Source organism: Puntigrus tetrazona, chromosome 18, assembly GCF_018831695.1.
Source record: "Puntigrus tetrazona isolate hp1 chromosome 18, ASM1883169v1, whole genome shotgun sequence".
NCBI lineage: Eukaryota > Metazoa > Chordata > Actinopteri > Cypriniformes > Cyprinidae > Puntigrus > Puntigrus tetrazona.
This window is the reverse complement of record NC_056716.1, coordinates 2,319,255-2,335,525: the sequence shown is the minus strand read 5'-3', so window position 1 is coordinate 2,335,525 and position 16,271 is coordinate 2,319,255. Positions and strand designations below refer to the sequence as shown.

General features: G+C 36.3%; 1 protein-coding gene and 1 long non-coding RNA gene across 5 annotated transcripts; one reads left to right on the top strand and one right to left on the bottom strand.

Annotated features, from left to right (window-relative positions):
- Nucleotides 1–3,952: 3,952 nt before the first annotated feature.
- Nucleotides 3,953–12,937, bottom strand: LOC122323220. 3 transcript variants are annotated; one of them, XR_006246969.1, is made up of 5 exons: nucleotides 12,613–12,937; nucleotides 9,697–9,734; nucleotides 9,534–9,571; nucleotides 6,252–6,361; nucleotides 3,953–5,325 (listed from the first exon to the last, which is right to left on the bottom strand). It is a non-coding gene; the product is annotated as an uncharacterized LOC122323220 (long non-coding RNA). The 3 variants fall into 3 exon arrangements; XR_006246971.1 differs by lacking the exon at nucleotides 12,613–12,937 and adding an exon at nucleotides 9,969–11,210; XR_006246970.1 differs by lacking the exon at nucleotides 3,953–5,325 and having other exon boundaries at nucleotides 5,842–6,361.
- Nucleotides 12,938–12,954: 17 nt separating this feature from the next.
- si:dkeyp-59c12.1 lies at nucleotides 12,955–16,205 on the top strand. Of its 2 annotated transcripts, none has more exons than XM_043216911.1 (4): nucleotides 12,955–13,087; nucleotides 13,216–13,269; nucleotides 13,356–13,432; nucleotides 13,892–16,205. In XM_043216911.1, exons 1-4 carry the CDS (start codon nucleotides 13,015–13,017, stop codon nucleotides 14,315–14,317), a joined length of 630 nt encoding a protein of 209 aa, XP_043072846.1. In that variant the 5' UTR covers nucleotides 12,955–13,014; the 3' UTR covers nucleotides 14,318–16,205. The 2 variants fall into 2 exon arrangements, with proteins under 2 accessions (XP_043072846.1, XP_043072845.1); XM_043216910.1 differs by having other exon boundaries at nucleotides 12,956–13,087; nucleotides 13,889–16,189.
- The last annotated feature ends 66 nt before the right edge of the window (nucleotides 16,206–16,271 follow it).

Sequence of the window (16,271 nt, the reverse complement as noted above, 5' to 3'; positions counted from 1 at the left end):
GTACAGATACAACACTGGCATTTGAAGACTTAGCAGATGTTGACTGAGAAAATGTCAGGTGACTTTCTTTTTTCAGTTTTGCTGTCCTAGCTATTAATAGAGCATCAGTATCTGTTCTGTGTTCAAACCACCACGCACACACCCAGAGAGACCTCTTCCATCTATTTTTACCCTGGTATCAATAGAAAGGCCAACATGTGCTTTTAAACTTCAGTGGCACTGCAGTGAGAGGGTTTCAAATATAGAGCCTTCCGCCTGTAGAGTGATGGGTTGTGATATCCTGCGAGGGGAAATCGCAACACTGTTATGCCGTATCATGCTCCTGTGCATTAAACATTTGCAATCCCAACAGCGGCTGTAGTTCTGGAGGTGTTAGGTAGTAAGTATTCAGGGGTTTAATAAACCGGAACAAACTACTCCCTAACTGCTTTCCTGGAAGGTCCTTCCATGCATACCGAATTGTTGACTCTGAACCGAATCTGCAACTTTACTTCTGGGAAAAACAATAAAGCCACACACCGGTTGCAAGCAAGCAAAACAAGCTTAAATGTGATGGGAATGCCTCCGCCTACCGATTCCCTCAGCGAGCAAACAAAAGAAAACTGAAAGGTGCTGAAGAAGTGAAAAGCAATCTTCCGCAGGTGCAGTTCTATGCCACGAGACGGGCTGGACAAGTTTAGACATTGTTTGTGTCGAAATTAAGCTATTTAGTCAATCGTGAAGTCACAGACATTAGTAACTCAGGCTGATGTGTGGCAAGGGCAGGGGTGTAAAGAGAGACATAGTGCCACATATTTCCATAATCCTACCAATCTTCTATTTCTATGACATCTCCAACCGAAGTTGAAATTAGTTTTTGCTATTTCAAATCCCTCTTCTGGTCTGTTTAAGTTATTAATTCCTCTGCCATAACTGAGAGGAAGGAAAATTAATTTCGACAGACATTCCCACAGGAAACAAACAAACAAATCACCAGCAACACAAACACATTAAATATATGTTAAATGTTTTATATATATATATATATATATATATATATATATATATATATATATATATATATATATATATATATATATATATGTATATATATATATATATATATATATATATATATATATATATATATATATATATATATATATAATGTAAACAAAAACCTTTGGATTTTGAATGCGTTTAATACACACATTTCTATTTTATTCATTATTTATAAAATGAATATCTACCAATACAACATTATATCCGAAAGCTGTTAAAGATTGTTTTTAAATATATATAATAGACCTTAAATTAAACAGACATGTAACAACTGTCATTTAAACCTTCTTTTATGCGTAATTGTTCATGCAAAATAAGTCATAAAATCACAAGGTAAAACGCTTAGTATTGACTAGATTCTTTTTACACATTTTATTCAAACCCCCAAAATCAATCCCCTTAAATCAGGCCAGATAACACAAAAAAGTCTGCAGATTCTGCACATTATAAAATCAGCACACAAATTACCATCCATATCCCGGAGCTATTGGTTTGAAGTATCTCTGATAGTCATGCAAAAGCTAAATTGTCCTCAAAAAGACAGCCTTTAAGGCCCAGCAGCACTGTTTTAATGCTCTGTCCCTCTCAGCACAAACTGACTTTTCTAATCCAGATATTTATGTGATGTCTGTATTATGACCACAGAAGCGACACAGGATTAGCAATCATTAGCTGGGCACTTTCGCATGAGCGTGATTTGTGCTTTGATTTCCGAGCGCTGACAGTCTAAAATTGCAACTTTATTTTTAAAAGATTTCGGAAATTAAACTTCAGTTGGATGAAAAGCTGGTAGAAAAAGACTAGCTCTGAAGCGTCACCGTCGGCGTTTCTGCACTCTAATAGCATTGCCATACTGCAAGTATTGGATCAACCCCCAGTTTTAAATTTCACTGGGTAAATAATCCCTTTAATTAAACCTTCCCGCCCAGGCGTTTTAAAAGCTGGCAACTAGAAATAAACAGACATGCTATCAAATATCTCCACACAAGGGCCTACAAACAGAAGTCTTAATCTTTATACACGGAGTTATTTTGCCACTGGGAATGACTGAAAATCTCCTTCTGTTTATTTCTACCTGTAATTAAGAGTTTAAAAAAAGGAGAAGTGAAACTGAACGAGCAATAGGAAGCTTAGTAATGCATAAGTGTGTATAAATCCAAATTACTGATGCATATTAAAAGTCTAGGCCACACTATATATATTAGCTGGCCTTATGAACTTATGAAATAGTATGATGTACTTATTGTTCTTAAATTGCATTGAAAAATATTTTTTTTGCTATTGAGGTGGTACACGGGAATGGTTAGGGACAGGTTTGGTGGTATGGGTATGTTTAAGGGTAGGTTAAGGTGAAGGGATCAACAATGTAATTACAGAAATTAACTTTAGATGTAACTCCATGTAGGTATTTTTAAATATTAAATATTGCATTTATATTAGTAGGTTGCCAGTAAGTGCACTGTACCAAATGATTCATTCACTTGTTTGCCAATGGATCCTCTGCAGCAAATGGGTGCCGTAAGAATGAAACTGTGTGGCAAACTTTGTAAAAGCCAGAAATCCAAACATTTCAGATAAATGGTACTGTTATTTTTACTGCGTGTTTGATATTTATGCTGTCCTCTCCCTGACTGATACAGTTTTACGGGTGTGATGGATTTTATAGCAAGGGACAGATAAATTGCGATAACCTCCTTTCAAGAGCACATAAAATGCAGTAAAGGGGCTCTGTTCTTTCTGCTGGCACAGAGTGAGTTGCCACCACGGATAGCCGATGGAGGAAATAAACAGCATGTTTAGCAATTCAGAGTCTCTCACTCTGGAAAACCCCAATAAATTCAGCTAGAGTTGAAAAGCTGCTGACTGTGCTTTCACAGGCCTGACTGTGACAGCAGTTTGGAGACAGGGTGCTGTGCCACCTCTCAATTCATTACAAACCCACTGAAAGCATTTGGATAGATGAGAACGCACTGAAGGGCACACATAAATGTCTGTCATGTCATGACGAGAGTCACATCTTTTACTTTTACAAAGTGGCACAGTTGTAAGCAATGCATCTGAAAGGGATAGTTTACATTCAGCTGCTGGTCTCCGTTGACTTTCAAAGCATGGAAAAAAATCACTATGGAAGGCGATGGAGACCAACTGAAGGTGAACTATCGCTTTAAGAAGTGCTATAAAGCAAACATTTTTACCACGGCCTGTGATGCAAACTTGAATATTCAGCATCATTACTTCAGTCTTCATTTATTTTTGTTACTTAATTATTAATAATGTACTATCAATGATGAAAACAGTACTTATCATAAAATAAAGTTCAAAGTGCATAATTTTTACTGTGATTTTTTATCATTTTAAAAGGTTTGAATGGTATCAGTTTACACAAAAATAATTTATATATATATATATATATATATATATATATATATATATATATATATATATATGTCATCATATAAAGTAGCTTTTATACTGAATAAATATATATATACTCACATTTTCTAACTACACAGAAAAAGGGGGATTATAATAAAAGATTAGAACAAACTGTAGTTAGAAAATACTGTAGCTTGTTTTTGAAAATAGTTTTGAAGGTTTGCATTTTCACATTTTGTACACGCCCTGTTGGCTCACATCCTGTGCTGCTCTAAAGAAGGAAAAGACTCCTTGATTTCATTTGTCTTTTAAAACAATGCAAGCCAAGCATGTACTTGCCCTTTTGTCATGGTAACCGCCTCTGCTCTCATTCAACCAGTGACATTCTAGAGATATTTATAAATGTTAAATAGTTCTCTCTGTGGATACAGTCAGGGACATTGCAATTCAAATAAGGTAAATGTGTCCTATGGGGAAAATATTAAAAATACAAAAAATACAAAGCCGCTAAACACATTGGTGCATTCATGTGAGCTGAGAAATTGCTTATCGAGTTCCTGTTTAGTCTGTCACAAGTTTTACAGGCTGGTTAAAAGGAAAAGGCAGCCTCCAAAATGGATGGCCGGTGTAAAGATATCGCTATTTTAACAATCTTAACCAGGTTTTCCTCCAGTGAGAGAACTTTCTTAGAGCTTTGTCTTTTATGTGATGGCTGCATTATCAATTTTGCAGTGTTTGTTAATGAAGTAATGGCAGTGTTGCGCTGAATCAATCGTGCATGCATAGCACATCTGAGTGAGTATAAAAGAAAGGATCAGGGGAGTATTGTAGTAGCTGTGGCGAGAGCGTTTAGGGACCATTTGAAAGCACTTACCACATTTATTCCATGAATTATTCATTTGTTGCTTTTCCCTCAAGCATGCGCATATGCCAAATATCTAGAGTCAAATTCAACTAACATGTAAATGCAAGTCATGAGATCTGTGGTGATGGCAATTACAGCATTTTATTACTGACTGATGTCCTGATGTCATATTTTTGAAAGACGTTTCTTATTGCTCACCCATTAACTTATTTTTTAAAGAGCAGAATTTATTTTAAACAATCTATTTGGTCACTTTTGGTCAGTCACTGAGTCTTTTTATAAACATGAATAAGCAAATGAAAAACTGAGCCTTTCCACATTTCTAGGCAGGGTGGCCAGGTCTAAAACAAGTCCAACTGACCCTTCGCAGAGGGCTTAATTGACAGACCATCTGACTAAATCCGACATTTCGTCCAACAAACGAATCAAACGGGAAAGTAAATTAAGCTTTGTGGACTGAGACTTGAAAAATGTTATGTTATAATCACAGGAAAATCACAGATTTGGCAACATGTTTTCTGGGGTTAAATTGTGGGTACTGAGTGTATGAACTGCAGAGAGATTTAGCATTGTTAGTTCATAATACCTAATGCATTAACAGATGTAACGAATTGATCCTTATTGTAAAGTGTTACCGTCAATCGTTTTCTAATGATTCGGTCATTAAGGGGAAAAAACGTCTTTTCAATTAAGAGAGGAAATGCACAATTTACTTTTCAGAAAAGTGTCCTCATGACACGCTAACAGTCATAAGCAACTAGCAACAGGATGTCTCATTTAAATTCAGCAGCGGTTTCTCACTGATACACACGCAGCGATAAAAGAACGGGTAATGGAAAGTAAGACACGACACATGCATTAACGCTGAACTGATAACACTTTCTGGCACGTTGAGAAGTGCAGGGAGCAGCTTCCACCCCCTTCCCACCATAATACATCTAGTGGCACTAGAAGCAGCTGTTTGTGAAAGGCTGGGCTGTGCGATCCTGCCTCCTCGCTGCACAGCTTGTGGCACTACAGCAAGTAGCTCAAGCGTTTCCTTCCTGAGGGGGATATGAAAAAGCAATGGTCTCATCTTTTCCTTTTGTAACAGTTCCCCCACAGATGTCTAATGAAAGCTGTGGCTCACAAAAGACAGTGGTTATCATCTCAAGACAAGTGACATGTACTGTAGGGTCAAGAGGGGATTGGCTGTGATATTTATATATATATATATATATATATATATATATATATATATATATATATAAAACATTTTGGGAGGGGGTTAATATATAATATTAATTTTATTAATTATATCTAAATAAATGTAATTGTTTTCTAAATATATACTTTACGTGTCTTTATATATACATAATATATATACACAATACACACACATATATTATGCTTGCAAAAAAAATATTTTAGATGCAATTGTCAATGCCCATCACTAATTTATTTTTATATTTTTATATTTTTTATATTTTACTAATTTATTAACTTTTGTTTTTTCGGCATGTTTAGTCCTTCATCTATCTATCTATATAGACGCACACACACACACACACACACACACACACACACACACATATGTGTGTGCGTGTATACAGATGGAGCAAATAATCAGTAATCTTGAAATGAGTTTTTTCAGTGCAGGTCACATTACAATAAGACAATGGGTAACCTCTAATTCTCACATGGTATTTCCATGCATGATGACCATGAAGCACCTCTAATAAAAAAAGCTAAAAGGGTTTGAAAAAGATCTGGGTGGGATTCAGTGGCCTATGTTTTCAAAAAGGGGTGAATCGCATGCCTTTGAAGATTATCCTGTTCGTTCTGAAATAGCATTAAATTCCATGCATCACTAAAAGTTCAAGGTGGGCAGTTCATTGGACGGTTCCTTAAGAAAATTCATTCAGGTGAATAACTGAAGTGTCTGAAACCCATCCATGAATATGCAAGAAGGGAATCAAAGTGTCTCAACCTCTCTCTTCCATCATCCTCCTGCGGGAGTCAACAGCACATCTGGGCTGCAGAGAAAGAAACGCTCGTGGTACAGCACTAAAGACCTCTGCCTCAGCATGATGGGTATTACTGAAATGAAATGCAATCAAATTAAATCACATCAAATGTGCTAATGGCTTGATAGCAAGATCTCTGTGTGCCACTGCTTCTGATAAACATATAACCACCCAGCAGCTGTGACTTCTTTGAATAGTCTATCAATCACGTATGAATTCAAAATATGAAATAATCAGTGGTTCGCATTTTCACGTTCCCCAACAAGAAGTGGGCGGGCAATATGCTAATGTTTCATGTTGATGTCATCATGAAACGGCTTGAGACTGGTTTTAAAATAATTCAGAGTGACTTTATACACTTTCAGATTTAAAACTTTGCAGGATGTTTTCATTCACTTAGAACTGTGTTACACATTGCACGAAATGACGTTTTTAAAAATCCCTAAAAGGGGGACACTTTAATATTTCAAATTTAGATTTAGCTGAAAAATCGCAAAACCGATTCTCTCCAGTGTTGTCAATTTAAATAAACTGACTGTTTATTGTATACAAAAAGCTGTAAGTCATCAAAGGCGGTTTGGACAGTTTATCTGTACGAATTGTAAATCCAATATAATTTTCAGACAGGCCTTTTGCTCGAACGGTCTTATCTCGCACCTTTACTCAGCCAATATGCTGTACACTTGAACCAGGAAAGAGCGGAATTATCAAACATGCAAGAGGGTTTAGATTAGTCCATAAGGAGATTTATTTGCATAAGCACACACGCGGACTCATCTGCTTTACTGGAACTGGCTTTGCATGAATAAATGGCTGCTATAAGTGGAGGTTTAGAAGTATTGGGTTTGTAACTAGATATCAAAGTTCATGCAAAATCCACCAATGCAAATCACTGGTCTGCTTTCGGTTATTTTAATGTCCAACATTTTCTCCAAAGCTTGCTTTTAATCAACTTTTATTAAATCCGTTGCTTTTAAAATTCTGTGAAATCTGCACTGCTGCCAACATTGTCAACTAAAACAGCTTAACATTTTAATATTTAAGTTATCGATTAATTGATTTTTCAAATAAAAGGAAATCGGTAAAGCTCAGTCTATTTGGGGTAAATGTCGCTCACCTGTGCGGGATATATATTGTCTCTAAGACACTCCTGCAGTGTTTCACACGTGTGGCAATTAGAGCAAATATAACCTCTGACAGCTCAGAAATTGAAGAAGTGGCCCCAGGGTGCGTACAATATTATCTATATTCCCGTTGGTGGCACCAGCATATAGGCCTAATATATATACTTCATTTCACGAGGCATTAAAACATTTTCCTAAGAGAACCGCAATGACCTCTCACGCTGTGCTCTTCTAACCCTGCAGCGAGATCGCAGAACAGAATACTATATTTTACTGTCTGTCAAGCATGTAATGAGCCATATCACATTATACTGTGTTCATATGGCCCAGTTCTTGTCATTGCTTTGACTTTTCCAGATTTTTTTTTAAAAATAGATGGCTAAAAATGGAAACATTCAACAATTCAGGTTAGACTAAGCTGTGCTTGGATCATTTGTAAGCAATTCATGATTTTAATGCGTCCAGGAGAGTGGCCTCGAATTAGTTTGATAGGGCTTTTTATGAGGTCAGTATGGAAATAATAACCGCGGCTTTGGCACAGGGGTCTAGATGGGTAAGAGAGAAGAACATGTTGAGATAACGTTATTCTTTTAGATTAAGAAGTAAATTAATATAAATGAAATATAATTAAAAGTGCATTTTTCAAATATAATTTACATTATAACACACAAAACATTCAAGAACAGTCAAAAAAGAAAAGTGTAAATACTTAAATGACATTAGAATAATATACTTCTAATTAACTGTGATAAAAAATTGAACAAACCATATAATGTTTTGATTGGCTGAATTACTCATAACTATAATCCATTCAATCGTATAATGAAAAGATGACATGTGATGTGACATGACCTTTTAAAGCAGAGAGGCCAGACTGACAAGTTGATATTTTGAACCAATGCAGTGCAGAGTTAACCTGACTTAACCCTTGAGATCTCAACATAAAAGTTCTTTTCTTTTTTTTTGTAAAATCAAGAAAATAACAACAGCTTGTCACTGGGCAGGTCATCTTAAAGGGACAACTTGACCTTATTTAGCTCTAATAGTAGTTTAGGAATACCTTAAGAGAACATATCACTACTCTAAAGTACTATTTGTGTGAAATACATCTACTTTTTTACTGTACATGCGGACACAATGTATGCAAGAGGTTCATTGCAGAGTATGCAGCTTCTTTGATTCTATTTTTTGTGATCACTGAAGAGACTGACTGTTCATGGACTTTCACTTTAGTCACAGTATAAATAACCGTTTTGTTTTCATGCTACTAAGATAACCATGCTACTAGATAACTAAAGTGATTTTCTAATAATACATGCAATAATGTTTTGTTTGTAGCTTACAACAATATGACATATCTTCCACAAACACAAAAAGCTTTTCTATTTTTCATGTATTCTGCTAATCTGCATTAATATTATTGATTATAATATCAAGGGCCTTTGTGCCAATTATGAAACTATTGTATGTTGCCTTTGAGCGAAGGAATAATTCATCCAAAGTTCATCAAAAAATTAGCTGAAAATGAACTAGGTCACCTAAGAGGTTGTTGAGTTTGTTACTTCATCGACAGATTTGGATAAAAGCAGCATTACATCACTGCTCACCAATGGATCCTCTGCAGTGAATGGGTGCCGTCAGATTAAGAGTCCTAACAGCTGAGAAAGACATGTTATGAATGAAAGGCTACCGTTTGAAGTTAAAAATGTCTTAATGGTGAATTTATTTCTTACAAACATGCATATCTGGTTCACAAGACATTAACTGACTGACTTGTGATGATTTTATCAGATTGTTTGTACTGTCAGTCTGACGGCACCCATTCGCTGCAGAGGATCCATTAGTAATTTTACAAAATCTGTTCCAATGAAGAAACCTCTGATCTGGTGTATTTTAGGTCTGATCCACCTCAGTCCCTAGTATCAAAGGCGACAGACACCATGCTGTTTTGATTCAGTGTAAATGAAACGTTGGTAACACTTTACAATAAGGTTCATTAGTTAACAACGTTAGTAAACATCAACTAAGAATTCTACAGCATTTATTAATCTTAGTTAATGTTAATGTCAGCATTTACTAAAGCATTGTTATAATCACAAGTCAGCAAGGGATAATAACAACCTGCTGGATGTACGTTATCCCGCTTATAGCACGGCTTCCTGCCACAAAAGTAAATAATTAGACATAAAACCTTGATCTGAGTTGAAATATTTGAAAGCAAAGCAGGCAGTTACCCGGATGAGCCTGTGTTATTAGTTTTATCAGTTATCTGGGAATTACAAACCTTGGAACGTGGCGACTGACCAATCAGAATCCAGTATTCTGCAAAGCCGTGTAATAACAAAGATTAATACATAGCTCAATAAATGCATCGTATATTGTTTGTTCACGTTAGTTCATACTTTAACTAATGTTAACAAATGTCACATTATTGTAAAGTGTTACCAAAACGCTATATTGCTAAACTTCTGATTTATTAAATTAAATAAATAAGCTACTTGAATAAGAAAAATATACAGAATACAATTAGTAAGTTAATATATAAATTTCTCTTACAAAGAATCCCAGAAATCAATCAAAGGAAGCCTATTGCGCCTCTTAATAAAAATCTCTTTTCTGAGCCTGATGTAACTGAACTGATGTATTGCCTTAAATGACTCCAATTCTATTAATAAAAAAAGAAAAGCAACTTCACACAGTCACAGATGAAATGAATCGCGCAGCTAACAGCTCAGTCAGGGGACAGCAGGGTGGCTTGAGGAGCAGGAGAAGTTTATGAGGACACCCTTTCTACACATGCACTATTTAAAGCATCCCATCAGGTAGTATTACTGCCTGGCATGGGAGCAGAACAGCTCAAGACGGCAGAGACGTGCAGATGGTCAAGTGAGTGTATGGTTGAAGTATATAGCAGAGGCAGAAGTAAGAGCAATTCGTCAGAAAACCAACAATAACTGTAAAATACAACGCCCGGTCTATCAAACAGAGCAAGCTAGAGATGAGGAGAACTTCAGAGAAGAAAAATAATGGTTTAAGAGTATGGGGGTGAATGAGTGATTGTGGAAAAGGTGTGTTTTTAGCAGCTCCTTGAGGGACTGCTGAGGATCCAAGCCACCCAAACAATAGCTTGTTGTTAATGCTGCAGTCAGGAAAATGGCACCACCAGCTTTGAACCGGTACATAAATCATAAGGAGCTGATTCCTCCAGGCCGCCCGTATCTTTAACGAGGACACCTCATGATATGGCCGCGCACAAACCAGAACTGAAACACCGTGGGCACCTTCATCAGTATGGCATACAAAGAGCTAATATTCAATAAAGCAACATATGTTTGTATTTACACTGTATGCATACTGATGAAGATGCTCACAGACATTCTGCTCTGGCTTGTCAACAAATATAAAACAATTTATATTTAATAACAATAAAACATGAGATGCACTCACACACTTAAAAGTTGCCACTGTTTTAACTAACCTAATGATCTAAATATTGCAGACAAAACTTTTTTTTGTCCTATGCCACTTCTGTCATGGACAGATATTTAATTATTGCGATCACACTGCACCCCAGCGGCCAGACATGGACAATGCATTTTATAGTGCATTAAATGTCCTGGAAAAATAAGCACTGCAGTGTGTATTGATATAAATGCAGCCTTGGAGAGAATAAGAAACTCAGTTAAAAGCATTAAAAACATCGTACTTATCCTATAGTGGTGTAAACTTCACTTTTCTCGATTTTTTAAACTTTATTGCTAGTTAAGCTAATAAGCTAATGCACATTTCAATAATTATTGTCTAAGAAAACAGAAATGTATTTAAGTAGCCTTTACAGTATTACAGTATTAACAAATACTCACTTTTAGTCGCTATAGCTATACTGCAGCTAGTTAAAAATGATGCTATTTAAAATACATTTTTATGATACATAAACATTATTAGTATTAAACTTAGTTGCTTTGCTGCATTTCTCGAATCATCCTTAATATTTGCAGAAAAGTATGTCCACTTTTTCTAAATAATTCATACAAACACAATGGATTTCTTGCAAAAGCCTGTAACTTACTCAAAATCTTAGGTTCATCGTAAAAAAAAAAAAGTATTTATGTCAACGAGCATATCAGTGCCATCAGAACAAGCAACAAACATGTCCTTTCAAAAATACAAATTTATACATTACTGTATGTAGGATATTGATTACTGTAAAAGAGACATGTTTGAATGACGTGTATTGAGGATACGGCTGATCTCCCACTTTTTAGCTGCACTCATAGTCCTTATTTCATCTGATATGCTCCTCTGTCTCTTCCTCTGTTTTGTCTCTGTACCTTTCTCTTGGCTGCTGACCCTGACTGTTTTCTGGATGTTCATCCACTGTCAGAATTGTATTTTTCTTAGTTGTTATAGTTGTCCTCTGTTTATATGCTTTCTAACTGAGGATCCATGAGATACACCTTTGAGCTATTTAAGAGAACTGGTTCATAATTGGTTGATCTATATTCTCTTCATTAGTGAAAGTCAAGATTCACTCGAAATTCATGGCAAATTTACAAAAAGTCTTATAGAAATGTGTAGAAAATATATTTGGCAGCTTACGGCAACTAGATCAACCATTCTGCATTTAATGACTTATACGATAAACTAATGATTACGTTCTGAGGGGTAAGACTATAGCGCAGAGAATACAATACATTTTGTACAGCATTATACTACATTTAGGAAACCGCAGATGATCAGTCGCATGAATGTACCAAAGCGATTTGTGCAAAAGTATGAGAAGCTGCTTATATGATGTGCACAAGTGACTAGATGATGTGGAGTTTGAGTAGTTTTGAAAATGACGTTTCTGACAAACAAACAATATTATAAACCTTCACAGAATTTGTGATGGTGTTACTGGTTATAATAGGAAGTGTATTGGTTTTAAAGGAATCTGCAGTCATCCCTGACATATTTTTGGCTTGACAGAACAGGCCTATGTCCCAAAACACACTACAGATTGGTTTAATGGATTATAGCTGATGGTTTGTAACGTTTTAACTGTGTTTTTTATATATAAAATAGAAACAATAATTTTAAAATCCTCAGTAGTCTCCTCACACCACCTTGTGGTCGAAAACAGGTTCAGCGTCTGAACCTTAAAGCGGTGTTAAAGCACTGGTTTTCAAACTTATTCAAAGTTGGATGTCTGCCTTACCTGACCGATATATTTCTGGTCATAGAGTCTCTTCTATCGAGCTGATGATTTAATTAAGGTGTGTTTGATTTGGACATGTTGGAAAATGTGTAGATTCGGTGTGCCTCCAGGAACCTTGGGTTGGGGAACACTGCTATAAACAACAATACACTATTTACACCCCCCTTTCAACAAAGTATGGCAGTTAAATGCCCTCTACTGACAGATAGTTAATGTCTTTCGCGCCAACGCGGTCTCGGAAAGTTTGTTGTGACCGCTTTGACTAATATGTTCGTGACAGTGTTGGGCGGGCACGTCAGCGTCACGGGAGCGAGCACGTCGAACGAAGCCCCGCCTTCCCCTCAACTTTGTTGACTGCGGCGGAGACGCGCGAGATCGTCACTTGCAGCATCTGTGAAGGACATGACTAGACTAAACGGACAGAGAATGGATGCAAACGTCTTGGTACTCGGCACCGACAATGTTGGGAAATCTGGTAAGACTAGGTGTAGCGTATTCCATGATGTACATCCATGAAATGCATTTCTCTCTTTTTCAGTCATCTTTTTCAACTTTAAAAACCTTGTGCCGTATGCAAATGCTCAGAACCTTTGTGTCTTTCAGCACTTATTGTCCGATTCCTGACTCGTAGATTCATCGGGGAATACGGGGATATTGGTATGCTGACTTTTTACTGATTGATTTAGAAGTTTTTCCTCAATATTTTACATTTCATTGTAACTAATACGCTGGTTTCTCCACAGAGTCCCTTTACACTCACAATGTTGTTGTGGATGGACGAGAGCAAACTTTGAATATATGGGATGCACCATATTCACAAGTGAGTTAGTGTTTCTTAACCAGTTAACTTTCTGTCAACTATATATTTTTTAAATGAGATTTATACAAAATTTGAAAGCTGAATAAATAACCTTTCCAGTGATGTATTATTTGTTAGGATATGACCAAGGTAATAATTTGCCAGACTTATTTGATTTACTTTACTTATTTCTTATTTATTTGAAAATCAAAAATCTGAGGGTGCAATAAATCTAAATAAGAGAAAAAGTTGTCAAAATTAAGTTCTTAGCTATATGCATATTACAGATATCTTCATGGAACATAATCTTCACTTAATGCAATTTTTTTGCACAATTGAAAAATCTGTAATTTTGACCCAAATATATTTTTGTAGTTCATGAGGGTTTTGGCAGTTTTTTTATACATATATCTAGGGAATAACAATATTACATACGCCATCTGAATGCTGAATAAATACCTAATGTTGTCTTCTCAGCAGGACCTGTCTTCTGAGTCCTTGATGTACGAAAAAAGAGTCCAGTGGGCAGATGGCTTTGTGCTGGTCTACAGCATCTGTGACCGAGCCAGTTTCAACATGGTCTCCAGACTCATTCAAATTATCAAAACCAATAAGGACATTCTGGGCTTTGAGAAGATGCCCATAGTTATTGTGGGAAACAAGAGGGACCTGCACCATCGCCGAACGGTCCTCAGCGAAGAGGGCAGGCTGCTTGCTCTCTCCGCAGACTGTCAGTTTTATGAGGTCTCAGCTGCTGAGAACTACCACAGTGTCCTCATGGTTTTCCATGGGCTGGTGGATCGCATCAGGGAGTCCAGGGTGTCTGTGAAAAAATTAGCAGGCATCAAGGGCATTGTGAAGAGCATGTCCGCAGTGTTTGCCCGCAGGCGAACAGATTCGCTTTGAAGCTGATGGGAGCTCTGGAAATAAAGCTTATGTGGTCTGATATGACCTATTTTAGATCCTTTGAGGGGGCGAGCTCTTGCTGTGGCTTGCATGATAGTCTGGGACCTCTCGTGTGACTACAGCTGGATCTTCCGTGTGGGCAGCTAAGAGATTGCCCTAGTTTGTCTGCTGAGGTGATGGCTTCTATTGAGAACATGTCGACATCGGGGAGTTCTCAATAAAATGCTTAAGATGCTACGTGGCAGCAGATTATATCAATCATAAAGGGAGTGAATATTCCATTGTTCGAGGATAACTATGTAATTTAACCTCCTTTGCTTATTTTAAAAGGAAATAAAAAAATGCTGGAAAATGTCTCACCCTTAGACCATCCAAAATGTAGATGAGTTTGGTTCTTCATCTTGGCAGATTTTGGAAAAATTAGCAATACATCACTTGCTCTCCAGTGGATCTTCTGCTGTAAATGGGTGCCGTCAAAATGAGAGTTCAAATCATAATTCACTAATAATCTACATAACTGTTTTTGCTTCTAAACTGTACTTGATCTGGGTATATTTCTCTTGAATCGGACGAGATGACTTTTGTTTTGTAATAAGCATTATTATGGACAGAGGAAGATTCATTACTTTGACATCATGTATTATTTCATTACAAACTCGCGTTACAAGATTAGAGTTGATGGCTGCAGTCCTGTTGATTACTGGATTATTGCAATGTTTTTATCAGATGTTTTAAATATTATTCTGACGGCATCCATTCACTGCAGAGGATCCAGTTTAGAGCAAATAATGTAAATTTTTCCAATTCTCTTCAGATTAAGAAACAATCTACATGTTGGCTGGCCTGAGGGTGAATACATTTTCAGCTATTGCATAGAAACAGGAGAGATTTCTCTGCAAATAATCATGAATACTGAAAGAAGGTAAACACTGTGGTGGTGACGACCGTGGGAATCTTTTATGAGTCGAAGCTGATGTGCTGTGGCCTAAAAAATAATAAGCTGGCATGAGACAACATATGCTACATTTATTAAATACAAAAAGCTCCAACAGTATCAGGTATTATCATTTAAGGGGCTGTTATCAGTTCAAGGCTGTCTCGCTGTTTGATGATTTCGTCTTTGTGCATTTAGATAACAGTACAGAAAGCCCCCAGCTTCTTTTCTGAGGCTGTTTAAGTGCTTTATGAAGAACATGTGTTGGTTTTTTTTTAGACCACACTGTTTAATCGTTCTTGTGCTATAAAGCTAATAAATCAAAGAAACACTTCCCCTGAGTGCCATTGTACAATGCAATGTTACAATCAATAAATGAATATGCCGTATTTGTATTGAATGCATTGTTACAGCAAAATCGCGTTGTCAAAGTTTGTTAACTATGGTTGATGAAAGATTACAGATTAGTTTAAAGGGAAACAAATGCAATGGATACATGGTGTATAGCTGACAGTGTATGTACATGTGTATTCATTTATTTATCTAAAATAAGCAAAGATGTATATATATTAATAGAGATTCATAGACCACAATCAGGCATTACAAGTATGCATGTAAACTTTTTGATCAGCTCAAATGATTACACTAGGACTGAAGAGGCATTTGGACAAATTAAGATCAATGTTAATATTAATTCTATAAATAATATAACCAAATAGCAAATAACCTTTACCTGGTATTGTCAATCTTATATCTTTGAACTGAAGAAAACAAATAAACCTGAGGACTTTTTAACTAACACAATACTTCCTCAAACATAAAATAGGCAGGAACATTAAAAAAATCTGATTACGAAGTACTTAATTTAATTTTCCTTTTAGCCGAGTCACATCTGTGCAGTCTTTTAAGTCGTGTAATGATCGAATCTCATTTCTCATACGCTTTTTTTAAGGGACTTTTTATTGAAAAAGTGTATGATGACCAATTCTTGTGACTGTTGATACAATAAATAATTATTGA

Coding starts and splice junctions, on each gene's coding strand:
- si:dkeyp-59c12.1 (XM_043216910.1), top strand. CDS start 13,015: ATGACTAGACTAAACGGACAGAGAATGGATGCAAACGTCTTGGTACTC. Junction 13,088..13,215: donor CGACAATGTTGGGAAATCTG/GTAAGACTAGGT, acceptor TGTGTCTTTCAG/CACTTATTGTCCGATTCCTG. Junction 13,433..13,888: donor GGGATGCACCATATTCACAA/GTGAGTTAGTGT, acceptor TTGTCTTCTCAG/CAGGACCTGTCTTCTGAGTC.